The sequence below is a fragment of the Acanthopagrus latus genome, chromosome 13 (assembly GCF_904848185.1).
Source record: "Acanthopagrus latus isolate v.2019 chromosome 13, fAcaLat1.1, whole genome shotgun sequence".
Lineage (NCBI taxonomy): Eukaryota > Metazoa > Chordata > Actinopteri > Spariformes > Sparidae > Acanthopagrus > Acanthopagrus latus.
The window spans coordinates 4,372,577-4,390,726 of record NC_051051.1 but is presented as its reverse complement, the minus strand read 5'-3'; the positions used below and the strand labels follow the sequence as shown (position 1 = coordinate 4,390,726).

Here is an 18,150-nt window from a genome sequence, read left to right as displayed (position 1 = left end):
TTCCTTTATGTTACATATGGGAGAAATGTGCTGACCTCCACAGTGGATTGTGAAGGATAAACTGAAGAGTGTCGCTTCTTTTAAAGGAAAGTAGCTGCTTATAGTCTGGTGGTTTGACAGTGGACGCCTCTGAGTCTTTTGGCAGACGGCAGCAGGGTGAACAGGCTTTTGTTGAGGTGGGTGTTGTGTTTAACTATCCTTTCAGCTCTGCTTAGACATCTCACTTCACAGAGAGATGCTCGGTAAATGGGTCCCAATGATCTTGTTGCTTTATTTACCCACTGCAGACCCTTCCTGTCCTGGGCCATGCTCAAACCATGCCAGTTGGTGATGTTTCCAGTCAGGATGCTTTCTATTGCTCCTCTGTGATAGTAGACAAGAATTTTGATAAGAACTCTTGTTGTTTGTAGATGCGGCCAGCGGTGGTGGTTTCATCTGCATACATCACAATTCTCTGGATGTTTGGGAGTTCAGTCACGGGTGTGAACAGGAGGGGGTTGAGCACACGGCCCTGGGGGTCTCCGACTTAGAGGAGGTGTGACTGCCAGGCCCAGCTGTCTGGGGTCTGCTTCTGAGGAAGTCCAATATCCAATTGGAGAGAGTGGTGCTCAAGCCCAGAGTGTTTAGTTTGCCAATCAGTTTTAATGGGAGAGGTTGTGATTGAATTCTGCAGTCAACAAACAGCATCCCGTAGACTGGCAGGCTGGATGTTGTTTGTGATGTGTTTGAGGACCAGTTTCTTAAAGCACTTCATGAGGATTGGGGTGACACTTGGCTCAGCAGGAGGAACGATGGTGGCTGTTTTGAAGCAAGTGGGAACAATCTCATGTGACAATAAGATGTTTAAAATGCCACTGTACGTTATGTTCTGCTTTTTTTTTAGCTTTTTGGACCAACAGGCAGTGGGTCCCACTCAGTGTTTCACCAATTAGCGAAGTCTACCTATTGGCTCCATAAAATAAAACGATCCGAGACCTCTGTCGCTCCAGTAATGTCCTGTACAGTACATTAAATAAATGGTTCATTAGTATAAGATGTAGTTTTCAGAGTGGTATAGAGGAGCACTTGGAAATCTTTCATAGCGCCTAAAGACCCCGACGTGACACAAACGGTTCAGCTCATTAACAAAACTAGACAGTGAGTGTGAAAGTTCAAATAGCGGAGCGGCTGTAGCTTCTGGGTTGATCTTGAAATGCCTTGTTAGCAATGTACTGTATAGGCTACTAAACATAAAAAATTAACTAGAATGTGACCGATCCATACAAAGTGATTCCTCCTTCATGATTTATTGCTTCCTGGCCTGAAGCCAGAGTTCCTTTCTGGAGACAAACTTGATGGAGCGTCTCGCATCGTGGACAACCGTTTGTTCATAGTTCAAGTGATGGAAGTGTTTTTTCTCCATAAATTACTCAATGTCATCATGAGTTTTGCTATATTTACATTTACATTTTAGGGCATTTAACGGATGCTTTTTGACAGTAATTCATACAAACATTCATAAACTGATGGCTGTGGCTGATCAGCACATCAGGAGCAGTTTGGGGTTCAGTATCTTGCCCAAGGACACTTCGACATGCAGACCAGGGGAACTGAACATGACAAGACAGTGGCTGTACCGCTATGATAACTTTGATTGCTTGTTAGCATATTCCTTCAGTATTTTTGGGTGAATTTTGAAATTAAATCCAGCTACTTCGTAGTGAAATTACTTCTTGTGTAAGTTCCTCTCCTTCAGGCATTGCGTGTGATGAGGCAGCTGTGACGTCCGATATTCTGATTTTTATTCAAACTTCAGGTCAGTGAGAGTAATCGCAGCTTATTTAAAACACTTTTTTTTAAAGAATAATTACTTATTTTAAATCTGTTAAATTCCACGTCAAAAGACTCATGCTGGAGCGAGCTCGGATTGTAAAAACGTCGGCTCAACAACAAACAGCTTTGTGGAGCCGGCCGACCCTCCAGGCCTTCAGCATCCACCAGGCACCTCAAACGGTGAATTGTTCCAACGATCAGACAACAGTGAGATGGCTAAAAAAAACGGTTTGGAAAATGAATCAGGCGAGCAATCAGCAGGTTAATCACTTAACAATTACTGCCACGCAAACAAGTGCAACATGCTGTTAGCCATGAATAATGCAGGCAGCCCTGGAGCCAATTAGAGCGGGTGCATCATCACTTCAATTGTGATTTGTTAGGTGATAGCTTCGACGCCGACGGCCTGATTGTGACAAAACCTGAAGGAATAAAGCGCTTTTTCGCACAGGGTCCAGTGAGGCTGAGCCCTCGCAGTACCTCATTGCTCATTTTCACCTGTGTGTGTACCGTGTTATTTCACAGACATGGTCTTCCCTTTTCCACTGTATCTAGAGCACCATGTGGTCCACAGCAAATCCTTATGCTCTGTCTCCACTGGCACAGCATTGCATGCTTTATCCGCTGCTTGCTTCTCCATGCCACACTCATTTGTATTCCCATAGCAATCTCACAGCGGTAGGCCGCTGTTCTGACCTGCAATATCATTCCCTGTGCACAACTGTGCTGTGTCAACGTCACTGGGAGCTGACGGGCTAAACATGTGTGTCCGTGCAGGCACCTAGTACGCAGTCACACCATGTTCAGCCTCGGATTTGTGCTGCACGGTCCGTATGACTCGGGAGTCGCTGTCAAGTCGCTATCAAGTGTAATCTAACTCCGACATACTGTTATTATCATTCAAAAAGACAGGAATCTAATTTCCTTTCTAAAGTACTCTGCTGCACTGAGTGTTAATTGACTATTAATGCAATCACAGATGTGGCATAAAAAAGCTGATTTATACATTTTTGTGAGCGGGGATTCATTTTTGTTTTTTTGTTTGTTTTTTTCTGCACCGAATGAGAGAGAGACAGAATTCACCACATGTGAACCGGCAACCTGGCCAGCGACTGGAATTGGCCAGTTGGCCATAGATGTGTCCAATTCTGTGCCGGTCAAAATTTACAGGAATGCTGCCCGGACACCCAGATGGGACCCACAGTCTGACCTGAAAGAAAGAAAGAAAATATTTAATGTTATTTGCCTGATTTCGACGATACGCGAAGCCAAAAGACCACTTTTGTTACAGGGATCGTTCTGAATCGGCGCTGTCGTTTAATATTTGTGTTGTAAACAGCCTGACAGGTTCTCTGTCGACACTACTGAGGTCTACAGCTTAATGGAAATCCAAGATTAATGCTGTAACATGTGGCAGCACACTGAATTTTTACTGCACATCTCACTTCTCAATCCCTTCCGTCTGGTGCCCACTTGTTCTCATCGTAAGCCCATTCGGTTACCCCTCCTAATGGGCAAAGACTTTGTTCCAGCTGTAATCATAATCCATTGAGGAGATGCAGAACTTGTCACAGTCTGAACTGAGATATTAATTTCCCCCTCCATGTGGGGCCCTGCTCTGCTGCCCATGTAATGCTATCAGCTTTGAAGGATTCTTGTCTGCTTAAGCCTTTTGCAAATGTTCAGTTTGACATCTATTTTCTTGCTTGTTATTTGCGCTGATGGTGCAGGGGAGGCGGGGGGAGCGGCAGGCGGCGTTGCGGTTTAGAGGATGTATCTTTAGTTTAGATGCCTCCGTCACTGTCAGGCTGCTGTTGGTGTGAGTTAACAATCCATAAATTCAACATTTCAGGTTATGTATTGTTGCGAGCGCACAGACTATCACGTGATGTTTCTGTAAAATTAACAAACCATCGAAAAACATTATTAACGCTTTATATATTTTGAAAAAGGGGGATACAAAATGGAAACAGGAGAATTTATGTGTGTAATAAGGTTTAATTTGAACCCGGAGGACGTGAGCGCTCCTTCTGAATATGAACTACCAGGGCAGTTACACTCAACAACATTATTCGTGTTGTGATTTTATTTATTTTATTGTTTTGTTTCTTCTCATCCTCTTGTCTTGAGCAAACAGTGACTTCTTATTCTCGCTCTTGGCCCCCAAGCTTAAACTGTATCGCATCCTTAGAACCGCTGTTAATAATGTCATTGTTCTACTTTTTCTGTGTATTTAATGAGGACGTTGAAAGTGCATGAGCGGAGAATTACAAGAGCCTTTTTTTTTTCCTCCTTTAATCACGATATTTCTCCCATTTTCCCGCATATGGCATTTGCATCCTCAGAAATAAAAGAGGACGCTTATTCCCTCATATTTATTGTTGTGGCCTATTTACTTCGCTCCCATTATGTGACATACCGTTCTCTGAAGTGTAAATACAAACCGAAATGTATCAGAGGAGAGGATCGGCAGTGCAGGTCTGCAATCTTGAAGCTGTGCAGCGTTTGAGTTGCACACGGCGCAACGACGCCCGAGGTAAAACATGAGCACAGGTGGTGAGTGCTAGAGAAGGTAATGCTCTTCACCGGGAATCCCTGATGAACTCTGACAGATTTCACCTCGCGAGGCAGACGCCCTGTACCCGGCCCGACTGCTGCGTCTCCACTTGTGTTAATTACAGCTGTGGTGACTCGCGTCGCCAATCTGCGGGAGTTTTTGTCGGCGCCGCGACTCTTAATTGTAAAAGTCACACTGATTTACATGATTATTGTATTTGTCTGATTAGATCTCTTCCTCCCAGCAGCGTAATTAAACGTTGGCGCGGGGACAATTGCCATTTTAAAAGTATGTTGAAAATATTTTTTTTTTCTTTAGAGTTTCAGCATGGAAAAAAAGTTATTTTCACAGTTACACTTAATTTTAGAATAGCTGGTTGTGATCTGTAATGGGAACAACACACTGTGAATAATATTAAGCTCCCTATGAAAAGTGTTGAGGGTTATTGTGTCGACGCTGTTCGCTGAGCTCTGTACGGGAACACGCTCTGTTCATTTCTACATTATGTGCCGAACAGATTTGATAAATGGATATCAAATATTGTAGATTCAGCACTATCTATAGAGAATTACCCAGCTGTGCTCTGTGTTGGCAAACATGCTCAACTGAGTAAGCATTATAGATCTCGCCCATTAGCAACCTGACAGGTGAGAACCATTGAAGGCCGACAGTAATATTGAATCGAGGTGTTTGTCAAATCGGCTTTATTCAGACGCGGAGGGGAGCCGCTGGATCCATCAAACAATCCAACCTCGCTGTTACTTGTGAGGAGGGAGTGGGGAGGCAGGGAGAGGTCTTACATGAGGCCATTCCCTCAGCAGGAAGCCATCATGGCTGTATGGAGGCCACGGTGGCGTGTCGGCGGGTGTAAACAGTACACTACCTGCAAGCGGTTACAGGAATTTGCACTTCTCTGCTGTTTCTGTCTTCGCCAGCTTGAGCCCCTAGAAAGCCTCGTCATGTTGAGGATCGAGTCGCATTCACTGTCACGTGCACGGCATTGTCGCAGTTTACACCACGTCCCCGCGCTCGCAGTTTACATCCTGTGTTTCCGAGAAAAAAAAAGTTCGAGCTCCTTCTGAGCGTCAAATCACGAATGTTTAAGAGCCGTGACAGTGTTTTACTTTTAACCACGGTGGCCTCATTTTGGAAACCAGATTTTCTTTTTTCTTTTTTTCTTTTTTCTCTGCTGTCATGTAAATTTACGCAAGCAGCGTGAAAAGTCCAAATCTATCTCAGTAAAAATAACTCCATCTGGTGGTATTATTTTATTAATTTCTTTATGCAAATGAAAGGACCCCAGTGCATTTTAGGCTGTCGCACTGTTTTTCACCTCACTTTTTAAAAAGTGCAGTCAGGAAAGAGTCGGCTTTTTCCAAGTGTGTCTTGGCGCGAGAGACCTTTAGATCCCTGCCAAGTTAGGCACTAATAGAAACATCTGTCTAGTCACTTCACCTTAAATTCAGGGGAGATTAAGTATGTTTAGCTTTGATTAGACTGGACCATCATGGCCACTCAGGCCACTTTATTTTACAGTTTTATGGTTCCTTTCAGCACCTGTGCACAGTTTACTTACACTGAACATTAGTCAGCCCGAACCTTGGCACAGAAACATGAAAATGACAGCGAGGAATTTATCTTTGCTCTGCCCTGAAAACAACAACAGAGGCTCATTGTCGTGTGGCGCCGGGTTCATAATGGATCCACTGTACTCCCATTACATGTCTGTGAGGAGCAAAGCTAAAGTCCTGACAAATTATCAACCGGTGTAACATAATATTGATGCCCCCCCGGGTCCACCTGGCAGCCCCGATACATTGATCACTCGGCAGTGACGAGGCCTAATGATCAAATTAACACACAGTCCCAAGACAAGAGAGAGAGAAATTGTCGTCGCTCATTAGATCCACCTGTGGCCCTCGTGCACGGCGTCATCAACAACACATTTTTCTGTCAGATGTGCCTCAACTCGCAGATGAAATCAGGAACCGCTTTTATGGACCGAGCAGTGTTTATCCGGTTCTGAGTGTCGTCATCAACCGCTCATGTGTTATATGTTAGGCTCATTTTTGTAGCTAACTGTTAGTAGTTAATACGAAGCTAACTGTCCTCAGCTAACAGTTTATTTACACTTTATCCATGAATATATCTGTTATTATCTTTATCTTTATGACATGGTATTATTTAACTATTACCTAACTAACTGTTTAATTAACTGCTCTGTAAGTTTTTTTACCCACATCTATCTTGCTGCATATCTGTATCACCTGTACACCAGTACTGGCAAAAAGCTGTAGGTATTTTTAATGGTGTAATAGAGGAAAATCATTAGCGATGTTGATGACTCATGCTGCACTCACTGGGGCGAAATATAAATTATTTGTCCAATAAAATGCCTCCGTTATTGTATGATGCAGCCATGGATGTATAAAAAGAGGAATGTCACCACAAATACTGTGTAAAAACACAACTTTATAATTTTATTCAGTGATGTGGGTGAAACTGGGTGATTTTATGGAGTAAATATTCGCTGGTTTTTTCCCCTCTGGCTGCTCTCTGCCTTGATTAACTCTGGACAGATAGCTTTACTTGTTGTTGAAGCTAACAAACATGCTGACAACAGCTCATGACTGGAGGCCATATACGGGCCTCCGAGAACGAAGATAGCGGCCAGTTACAGTACCGAGGTGAGTGATGAAGTCTCCTGATTTGACAGATACCGGTAGGTTTTTTTTCCCGCTAAATGTAACGTTAGCTGCCGTTAGCTCGGTAAAGCGGTCCTACTTGCTTTACTCAGCACCAAGATGCAAGAAAAACAACCTTGTGCTGTATTTCCTGTCGTCAAACCGGCCTCTGTCCTCTCGGAGGCTGCGCTCGTACTCGTCAGGGTTGAGCAGCATCAACAGTTTGTTACAGAACAACCTGCACTGCACACCATTAGCTGCTGCCTGTCACTTCAAGATAATCGGTCTGTGACTTTCTGCCGTCTATTTCGGACCATTTATCCATTTGCGAGTTATTTATCCTTTCCATCCTTAGATGGGAATCACCGATCCAGCCTTTGTCAGTGTTAGTTGCTGAGTTGTGATATATTAATCGAGCAAAAGCTCCTGAAAACATATCGATCCTCGGTCCTCAGTGAAGCTTCTAATTCTCTCCGCCTCGATGTAACATCAGTAGACGAGTCGTACTGGAGTCATGTTGGTGCAGACCTACTTTCTTTTTTCACTGAATACAATCAAGTTCTTAAACCGTCTGGGTTCAGTCTGAAGTTCTTTTTATATATGTGATTAGATTGCAGACCAAAAAGATCAGTGGTAGATGTTCGGTGCATGACCGTCACATCAAACCAAATGTGACAGGATTTAGAGCTATTTTTAGTTTAACAGCAGCCACTCGGATTACACGGCTGTAGAGCTGTGTCCTAAATTCAACAATTACTGCAGTCGACAGTGTTTATTGGCTGATGAGGTCCACAGTTTGGTTTTTTTTGGGGGGGGTGGAGAGGTAGATGTGAGACGTTCTTCGACATCCTGTGCAGTAACCCAGGCGGGTGGTTTTTATTAACACAGAAAAACACACCGTGAACTTTCACAGCATCACAGTTTGTATTCTAGTTTCCCTTCGGGTCATGAATGACAGCCAAAAACTATAAAAATAAATGAAAAACCCAAATTGTCCCCGGCTGACATCCTTCTCTGAGGAAACTAGGCCCTGCCACTTCTTATCAGAGGACTTATTATCTTTATTGTTCGACAAATCACTCGGCGTAGTCGCCCGGTCTGGAGTCTTCAGCTCATTTGCATCAAATATATTTATAGCCTTTTTTAATTCTGTCAGATGTGATTACATTACTCATTGTGTATGCTTATTCTTTTTTTTTTTTTTCTAACTGACTCTAGAACCGAAAACAAATGTTAAAAAGACTTGGATGTGGAGAGCGCTTCAGCTCCACTGTCACCTTAGGCAAGCTATTTTTAATTTGCCAACAAAAGCCACCATGTCTTTTTTTTTTTTTCCCCTCCCTTCATATTTTCTGTTTTTTCGAGCACAATCTGAGCCCCGGGGGCTGCTGAACCCCTCATTTACATGACAGGTATTGGTAAATGTGGTGCAGAAATGCAGACAGCGGCCGGCAGCCAGTCTCATTTTCACTGCCTGTTCGTCTTATTCGCACAGAAAAGGATCTGTTGACACTTGTAAGAGTGTCTGCTGAGCTTTCTCCATGATTTTCTTTCACCGCAGCTCTAATTGGCGCTGTGATGAGGAGGCGTGTGGCTGAATGAATACAAACAGAGATCCTAAAGGAAATGTGAGTTCATGAGGCCAACTAATGAGAATAATTACATTTTTACGTCTTTATCTTTACTGTTTTTTGTTTACCAAGCACATTATTAGAGTCTGCAAGTGTCCGGACATCGTCTCTTTAATGAGGTCCAATCCTTCCTTTTCAACTCCTGCGAACTATGACTGCCAGTGATGAAACAACACTGGGTAATAACTGGAACCTCGAGGCAGAGAGGAATCAATGTATTTTCAAAAGATTTATTCAACCCCGGACATCGAGAGCCTCCTTAAGATGGCACGTGCACACAGATGATCCCCAAGTGAGTGGAAGTGACTTGAAACTGTGGCAATATACGTCAGGAAATTAGCATTGCAATTTTCCAGACAGACATTATAAGACAAGGAAATGATACCTCTGACTCCAGAGGGCATCCTGTGTTTTTTTTTTTTTATGGGACACATAAAATCTTTAATGGATAACGATCGAAAATTAGCTTTAACATAACCTCTGTTGGCAGAATGTACAGACAGAAGAGAAAAGAAAGGAAAGAAAAGGGAGAAAAGAAAGAGGTGGAAGCCTGATGTGAGGTCTGAATCTCTGCAGTTTTCTGTTTACCAGCAATTCTTTTTTTTTTTTTTCAAGCAACACAAGATCGGTTTAATTTGACACAGTCTGGGAGCCGGCCTGCCTTTGAGCCTGACGTTTGTTGAAAGGGGAGACGAGGGGATGAAATTATGAAAAACAACATTTCGACTCATTTGCATCGAGCGCGCTCGGTTTTTAATTGGCTGCATTCACAAAAATTTTGCTTATCGAGTAGCTACTCAAGTAACTCAGGTCTGGGATGAATCGCGCTAACGCTTGTCAGCCGCTCGTCTATGATCCCATTCAAATGTAATTCCTCATTTTTTAAGTTATTCTAAGTCTATTCAGATTTCAAACACTCAAATTTAGCCTATTATCAATATTTACTATGTGCTGATAGACTTCATAGACAGGCTTGTGTATTTGCCAATGCCGCCATTAGCATACGGTTGTTGTGTTCAGTCCACAATTTGTTTACATGTTACAAAAACACATTAAACATGTAGCTTTCTAGCTAAGTAGTTAGTAAGCTTGTACACTTTCTGATATTTTAGCATCAGAGGTTAACGCACAATGAACAGGACGTTTTGGTAGCTTTAATGTCAATAAAGCATCTTGTTTCCATGTGTTTAGAGGCCAGAAACAGACAGAAAAGTCAGATCGGCTCAGACGCTGACGGTAACTCTCCCTTCCTGCTTCCCTTACGTGGTTTATTTGCTTTTTGGCGAGGTGTGGTAACATGGGAGCATCGTGATTTGCGTCCCCACATCACAGAAGCAACATATTTCTCAGGCCGTGTGGAAGGAAGCTTAATTTAAGTCAGTCGCAGGTTAATAACGGTGACTGTAAATATCTTCACATCGACAACACCACATGTCTCCAGTGTTTATGAGGCAAAGACTCCTGTGTTTATTGATTCTGGTGCATTTTCCCTGTAAGGTCATTGATTATCGTCAACATGTTTTATACATTCGAATGACATTTTTCTATAAGCTTCAACCGGTCGTTGTAACTCAAACACACTTTATGAGCATCTTTGTGACGGCGCGCTCTACCCAGTGGCAAGAACAAGATTTTGTTGTTGTTGTTCTTGATATAAGATCAGATGTTTCAGTAGCTGTTCACTTGTGATGATCCCAAATTGCCAATGCATCAACGTCGAAGATTCACCGCCGCTCCACTTCTACATATCCTTATAATTAGGGTTACAAACTGCCGAGAAACAAGCAGCTCTCTCGTAAAACATTTGGAAATAATTGGCTGCTTTTGAGTACTTCGCCTCACGCCCGCCAGAAAATAAAAGTGCATCAGATGTGGAACTTGACTGAACTTCGGCTACAATCAGTGCAGAGACAGCTCCTTTAAAAAGTGGTTTCGCAGACATAGTTTTAAAAAGTACGGTCGCAGTTTGTGCACTAACCTGAAGTGTATCTTTTTATATCCATCCATTTGTTTACTCCTCCTGTAATGATCGCTGCTCTGCACTCACACACAGGACACTGATTCCACCCTCAGGAGAGCGTTTGATCTCCTCCTCCATGGCGGCGATAAAGACGGAGGGGGGGGACGGGGGCTGAATCTCACAAAAGCACAATGGAAGCCTTTTAAGTACGACGCAGCTGCTTCAGGTGCGCTCGCTCGAGTGGTCGTACTAAAGGCAGCACCTCAGTCATTTGGCTTCCTCTTTTCCGTCTTGCTGGTGATTTCAGTCTGCATTCAGTAGCGCGACAATTTTTAAGAGAGGTCATTTAATCGTTGAGACTGCAACCTTGATAAAATGATTTACCGTTTGTCATTATTATAGCAGCAAAAGAAGGGAGCTGTGTATAATGTGTTTATTTCAGGATTTTATGTGATGTTTTTCGGGGGTTTGCTGGACCCGTCAAAGTCGTGGCGCTTGAGCTACGTCATCTCTCGTGATTACTGACACCTGAATAACAGTACTCATATGTGTTCAGTTTAATTTGGTTCAGGGATATTTAGGTGGGTCATTTAATATTTCATGTATTCAGTTGGAGGTGGATTGAATTATTCAGGGCCACATCTGTGATGCTAATAGTTATGGGTATAGAAACGGCAGGCATGCTGTGTTATTACAACTTTTTTATACATAATACCCTCCCACTAAATTTCTAAATATACAATTAGGGCTTGAACGATAAATGTTGGCTAGAAATAATGTGTGTTATTGGCAATTTTATTCTGGGTTACTACTAGAGCGGTTTTTCATGCTTTTGTGCTCAAAAAACACATCCGATGCTGCAGCTCTGTGGTCTGATTCTGTCTGAAACACTCTTGAAGGCCCCGCCTACTGAATCCACAGTCTGCTCTGAATGGTCAGCTCACACACGCCTGAGCCAGTGACACTAACAACACCAGAGCTGCTGTGATGAATCAATTCTCACTTGCTAAACTAGCTGTGAGGCTTAAGTTATGCAGAATGCGTGACATGGTGACATAGTGTGATAGCGCCACTGACGAGGCGTTTAAGAAGCAGTGTTTTCTGTGGGAGAGAGGAGCTTCTGTTGACCTTTTTAAGGAAACAAAAGAAGACGCACAAAAGGTCTTTGCTCACTACATCTCTGCCTCTCCTATCATCAGACGTGCTTGAACTTCTTTCTAAAATACAAAGATGTGAAGATTAGCAATTATCTTATCGGCATCTGCCGAGAGAAGCAGGTAATTGGTAAAAAGTAATTGGCTGAAAAAGAAATCCATATCATGCATTTTTAATAAGGATGGCAATTGGAATAAGTACAACTTGACAAAAATCTGAAGGAGGAGGAGTAAAGAGAGCAGGAAAAACTTAATGTGAAAATGTGAATATTAAACTATCAAAAGTGAAAATTAGCATACAAAATATAAACAAATAATTTCTGAAATATTCCAGCCTCTGTCTTTGAGCCAGAGCTATTAAATGGGAGACAGAGAATACAAGGCACCAACACCAGCCCTGTGTCTGCTGACGGGCTTGAACATATTAATATCTCCGCCCCACCCAGAACCCCAATGAATAAAAATTAGATCTGATGTCTTGCCTGAGATGAGGTTTCGTTGCCTGACTGTTGATTCGGCGCTTCCACCAGGTGTGTTTTGGATCACCAGGCAGAGACGCGAGAGGAGACAAGTTTCCTCCAGACAGGTGTGCCGAAGAGCTCGCCGGCAAATATCATTACCCGGGCTAATTATTGTCTGAAAACTGTTCAAGTCTACTGCTCAGTGATGTGCAAGGAGAGAGACGGGGGAAACAGCTGTGTGTGCTCCTCACGCCGCGGCGCCGGTCTGACGCATGAGGTGATTTGGTTATGTGTGTGAAAAGTGATACACATAAACACAGCTTTCACCCACCGCTTTACATGTCGTCCTCGTCGCTCAGTTGACTGGAAGGACAGGCGATGATGTGCGCATGCAGGAGAGATCATGAGGATCGTTTTTCCACACTGATCAAACACAGTCAACCTGTCGTCTCTCGTCATTCGCTCCCCCACAGTCCCTCTCGTCTGGCTCTCATGAAGTTTTTAAACACCTTCTGATGTATGTCACGTCATAAACAATTCTTGTTCCGTTTGTTTGACAGCCAGATGCCGTTACGTATAAAAAATGTCAGCGGATGAGTTGAAGAGCAAACAGAATCATCAATCATTGAACGAAGAGCATAAACCAGTCAGGAGCAGGAGGGCTGAGGCTTCAGTGAATCATTAGAAATCAATTTGTTGATCATCGGATGCCATTTACCTATTAGGCTTTTAAAGATTTCGCGTAATTTTCCTCCTTCATCTTCTCTCGTTTCTACAGGAGTCCCCTCTATAGTCTGACATGGCTGCTGCACCTCAGAAGCTTAAATCGCCGGACTTTGGCTTGTGGACCTTCCTCCTGCTCCTCAACCTCCTTCCCGAAGCCAGGTACGACACACCTCACCTCGCCTCACCCCTCACTGTCCCTCTGTTTAATATTAACTGTCCTCCTTCCTCTAAAACCATTTCACTGCCCCCCTCCCAACTCCGTCTCTCCTGAAGTACCGGTAATGTGTTTTGTATAATGCCCGTATTAATCAGGCTCGCTGCTGCAGCAGACATCGTAATCGAACCGACACCATTAGAAGCAGAAGTTCATCTATTCTGTGAGCAGAGGGGGGGAAAAAAAAAGTAAGAATTGTTTCTGTTATTGCACTCTGGGATTGTCTCAGCTGTGACTGTCAGTTTGGTAAATGAAAAAAACCACACCTCTGTAATGGTGTTGATAAAATAAAGTGCAGATCTGACTGAGAAAACCTCGAGCACCGAACAATCAATTTCTCCTGCAACCCCCAGTAGATAGTTTGAGCGCTCAAGGACTTCCTGGACAACGCTGTGACTTTCACATTTTTTGGACGAGGACTAAAATAGACCCCGTGCTACCTTTGTGGTAAACTAGGGCGAACATGAAGTGGGTTTCTGCTCTCTTCTAGCTGGTGCTCTCCCTTCGCACCGGTCCAAATTTCACCGACTGGTGAATTAATTTGCACTGTGCGGCACACCAGGACCGTGATTGTCCATTCACAGCAGTTTTGCTCCTGCGTCCTGAACACATTTTCCCCTGTGTGGTATAAGGAGTCAGCAAAATAAAAATGAAAGAAGAAGAGAGGAGCTCCGTGCAGGATGTCTGGGAGTCATTCGAATCACGCTCCTTGTAATTTCAAAAACGAAGAGATTGCACAGGTGGCCATGTTTGCATTGTTGATAAGGCTGGATGTTGTGGCAGGAAGTGTAAATCACTTTAAGATTTTGCACGCCGGCAGACGCTCGTGGAACCTGGAAGAAAGCAGGCTGGGGAGAGAAATCAGAACAGTGTGACAGGGATTAGCCCAGTTTGCTTTGTCATTGTGCCACTTGGCTCTCCTTGCTTATTAGGAGCACACAGCACTTGTAATTACATATATTAAATAGAAATGTGTGGCCAGGAGAAATCGGTGGCCAAACCTGGCAAGACGTCTTTTCACAAGAATAGGTTCTTTGGTGCCTCATGACGTTCCGACTCAAGGACATGATGTATGTGGCTCACGTAAACAAACCTGCTGTTAACAGCCGTGTACACACACAGTAATCTTGTGTACCGTCAGTCCGAAGGGTGTTTTTCAATGAAAGGAAATGTCACTGCTGCAGCACACAATGATATTTTAACCACATATGCTGCTTTTTCATCTAATTTGAAGAAAATACGGCAAAACAAAATACTAATTAGACGCCAGCTGGTTTGGAGAGTATAAACTACGGTATGCAATGCATAGTTTCATCAGAAAATGGCAGTGTAAGATACACTTTGCCTGGCTGCAATAAACAGATGCGAAGAAGAGGTCGCAAAACAACAAGACCAGTGAGTAATACCAAATTTCACCACAAGTTACAGCACGTCAGCTGCTTTCAACAGGAACAGCGGTGAATCCAGTCCATCAGGGCAACTGTGACACATCCTGATTTTAATTTCTCACAACAACAATTCAGTGAAACTTTTCTTATTACGAAGTTTACCATCAAAATAATAATTAACAGTAGGGGGACACATTGGCGATAGGATGTGGGAATTGATCTGGAAATGGGAACATGGGAAGAGGCCGACAGAGGAAATGGTTACTCCGTCGCCATCTGGATGGAAACATCTGCTAGAGCTTAGTGGCCATAACTTGTTCGGAAAAAAAGGTGTGCATACAAACATTATGATGGATACACAGCTAATGCTTCCCTCCAACTTTGCTGCAACGGTTTCCTCTTTCAACGTGACATTCAGTGTCCCCATGCAGCGGGATCATGAAGAATTGTTTGTCCCAGTCTGGTCTGGAAGGACATGACAGTCCTGCACAGCACCCTGACCTCAGCCCAACATCACTGTCCAGCCTCACTAAGGCTCTCTGGGCTGAGTGGGAGCAAACGCCTGCAGTCGGCTCAAAACATTTTGTGGGAAGCTTTCCCAGAAGAGTGGAGGCAGTACATGAATGCCCATGGTTTTGGAATGAGTAGTAATGTCGAGGTGTCCGCATCTATCCACATCAGAGGTTTTTTTAAACTGGGAGGGGAGGAGGGGAGATTGCAGGAAGTGTTGAGGGGGCGGATGGAGACGTTGAGCCGCAATTTGCGTCAAAATTAGTCCTCCCTCTTGGCCTGATAACTTAGTCATATCTAACCACTCAGATATGATATATATATCCTTAGACTCAGTGTGACTTACGTTTTTTCTGAGGATATCATCATCGCTGCAGAATCTGCAGAGAAATCTGAGAGAAAAGATGCTGCTTGTAACTCCAGAACCCGTCTGAAAATCACGTTTGAGATCTCTCTTCAGTATCAAAGCGAGCCAGTGATAGCCGTCTTGTATGTCCACGGGTTCACTGCAAAACAGGAAGTATTAATATCTAATGCAGTATACTTGGAAAACAGAATGATAAGGCTAAAGTTGTGTGTCTGTTCAAGCATTTTGTTTCCCATCAAACCCCTCTCCAAACCTGTACTTTCACCACATTAACTATAACAAAAACGAGTGTATAGATGATTAATATTCTCATAGTTTTGACCTGCCAAAGCTCAGTAAAGCCCCCCAACCCCGTTGGACTGATTATGCAGCCCAAGGCCAGAAAAGCAGATTGAAGAATTATTGGCATCAGTATTCATGATTATAATAGATGTAAATATGGAGAAAAAAAAATCATTAGCTGTGAGGAACACAGTAGGTTAATAATGGAAATGTACCAAGTGTTGACATATTCAGGAACAGAACATTGTCATCGCACCCTTTTCCAGCCCGAGCATTCATTATGCATGGACGCAGCACGTGACGAGGATTTTCACAATGTTAATCTTTCCTGCAAATTACTTGAGACATGATGTAGTGTGCACATATGCAAAGCCTTCGCACAGCGGTCTATTCTCAACACATTTTTTTTTTTTTACTCAGCTAAACTTGCGCTAAATGAGGCTTTACCCCAAGTTCATCCAAGGGAAGACACGATTATGTGTTGCCTCTCGAGAAATCCGAGCCCCAACAGGGAAAAAAAAAAAAAATGAAATTTCTCCTGAAATTAGCATCTGAAAGTGGAAGTATATATGAACTGTCCATCAAAGTTCAAGTTGCCAGAGTTTAGGATTAATCCTCGGCACATCAGTGCGCACACGCTCTCAGAATATCTGCGTATCAGCAGAGCCCGGTTCTCTCTGAGAACTGCCACCTCCCTCATGCCCACTGATGCTATCGGCGGGCTCCAAATCGGCTTTACTACAGTTGAGGCAGGAGACTTTCCTAATGGATTAAGGTGTAACAGACAAATCCTCTATATAAGGGTCTGTCATTCTGCACATCACCAAATTTCCTCATTCGCCGCACACGGAGAGACGGGCCTGATTAAGCTATTATTCCCCAGAATCCATGTATTACATGTGAATGAGAAGGCTGTGTTTATTTCCACTCGGGGGAAGGTCTTTCAATCCATCAGCTCGCTTCCCTTTCAACCCCCACCCCCTCCTCCGTCTACAGTCAACGCCTAACAAGTGTGGACACTCGGGCCGTCTTGTTGTCTATTTTGTTTCTAATCTATTGCCAAGCTGGCAGCTAACGTGGCACATAATCAATAGCTATAAGGATGAGAGTGCTATACGTACACTTTGCCTATGGATTGGCTGTGAAGTCGCCCGGCCACCGCTCGCTTTTCTCGCCCCACCTCTCATGAATTATTCACAGCGAGTCAGAGAAGGGGCATCACTTTGAGATGTGACCCGGTCAACAGATAACATTCTGTTTCGGCAGCGCTGTCAAGGTTAATGTGTCACAGGTCCGGACGAGGGTAATGTATTCATGGCTGACTCACTTTGCTGATTGAATGACCAGACAAATAGTTTCTACTCGGGAGTCATAAGAAAAAGGGAAAGTCAAAGGGTCGCATCGAATCAGACGTTACAAGAGAATACATGCACCCTGCTTTGGTTTACTAACAAGGAGAAACATTTCTGCAGCCTCCCTTTTTTATTTAATAGAAAATCCTTTCATTTTCTGTTTCAGCAGGACTTTATTTTATTAGCCGCCCAGACAGGTATTGTATAAACGTACTGGTTAGGGTCACAGTGAACTCTTCTCAGCTGAATCAGTGGGAGTACGGCAACACACACAGGCCAGAACTGTTTGTGTAAATACGTGACAATGGAGTCACAATATTTTTCCTTATTCCATCCCATCTCATGACTACTTTTATCTTATATTCTGTACCGTGTAGCTGACGGGAGATGCTCGGCTGTTCCTTTGTTTGACACGATGACAGTAAAGAATCTTTGAATATCTTAAAGTTATATTTAATCGATCAATATATTCAATCAAATTGATTACCAAACGGGTCACAGTGGTGCCAGAAAACTAGCTCTGTAAGATCTAATGGACGCCTCAAATGGGCGGTCGGGGCGATAAATTCAACTTTAACCTTGGCTGTCATTCATTAATTAGCGGTTTAGAGAAAAGGGTTAAAAGTGGGTTTGATTGTGCCTGGTTGTGATCGTTACTGGTGTGGTGGAGAGTCTGCAGGCTAATCAGTCTGAGTCTTGTGAGTGAAATAGTGAATTGTAAAAGTCAATTTTCTATTTACACGGTGACTGATGAGCAGTGTCTGGCTAGTAGTTATCTTCATTTTAAAGCAATAAAGTGATATTAAGTAGGGATGCACCCATCCAGCTTCTTCAGTCCCGATACTGTTGCCTGGGCTTTGTGTATCTGTCGATACCCGATCCGATCTGATACCATTGTTGAATTAATAATAAACTGTACTTTTCCCTGTCCGCTCTCGGTAGTAACTGTTATAAGCTGGTAGGAAAGACACATATGAACTTTGATTGCAGTTCCATGGAGTAATAATCAAACATTGTCATCCTTGAGCTGCAGAACTCTACTGCACTCGGTA

At 43.3% G+C, this 18,150-nt stretch overlaps 1 protein-coding gene across 2 annotated transcripts in view; it reads left to right on the top strand.

The window, feature by feature from the left end:
• Nucleotides 1–18,150, top strand: part of gabra3 (gamma-aminobutyric acid type A receptor subunit alpha3) — a 94,216-nt gene that overhangs the window by 16,483 nt on the left and 59,583 nt on the right. For both annotated transcript variants that reach the window (XM_037120652.1, XM_037120651.1), the window contains exon 2: nucleotides 13,038–13,144. In XM_037120652.1, the coding sequence (XP_036976547.1) occupies nucleotides 13,059–13,144 (86 nt within the window). In that variant the 5' untranslated portion in view covers nucleotides 13,038–13,058. The remainder of the gene's footprint in view (nucleotides 1–13,037; nucleotides 13,145–18,150) is intronic.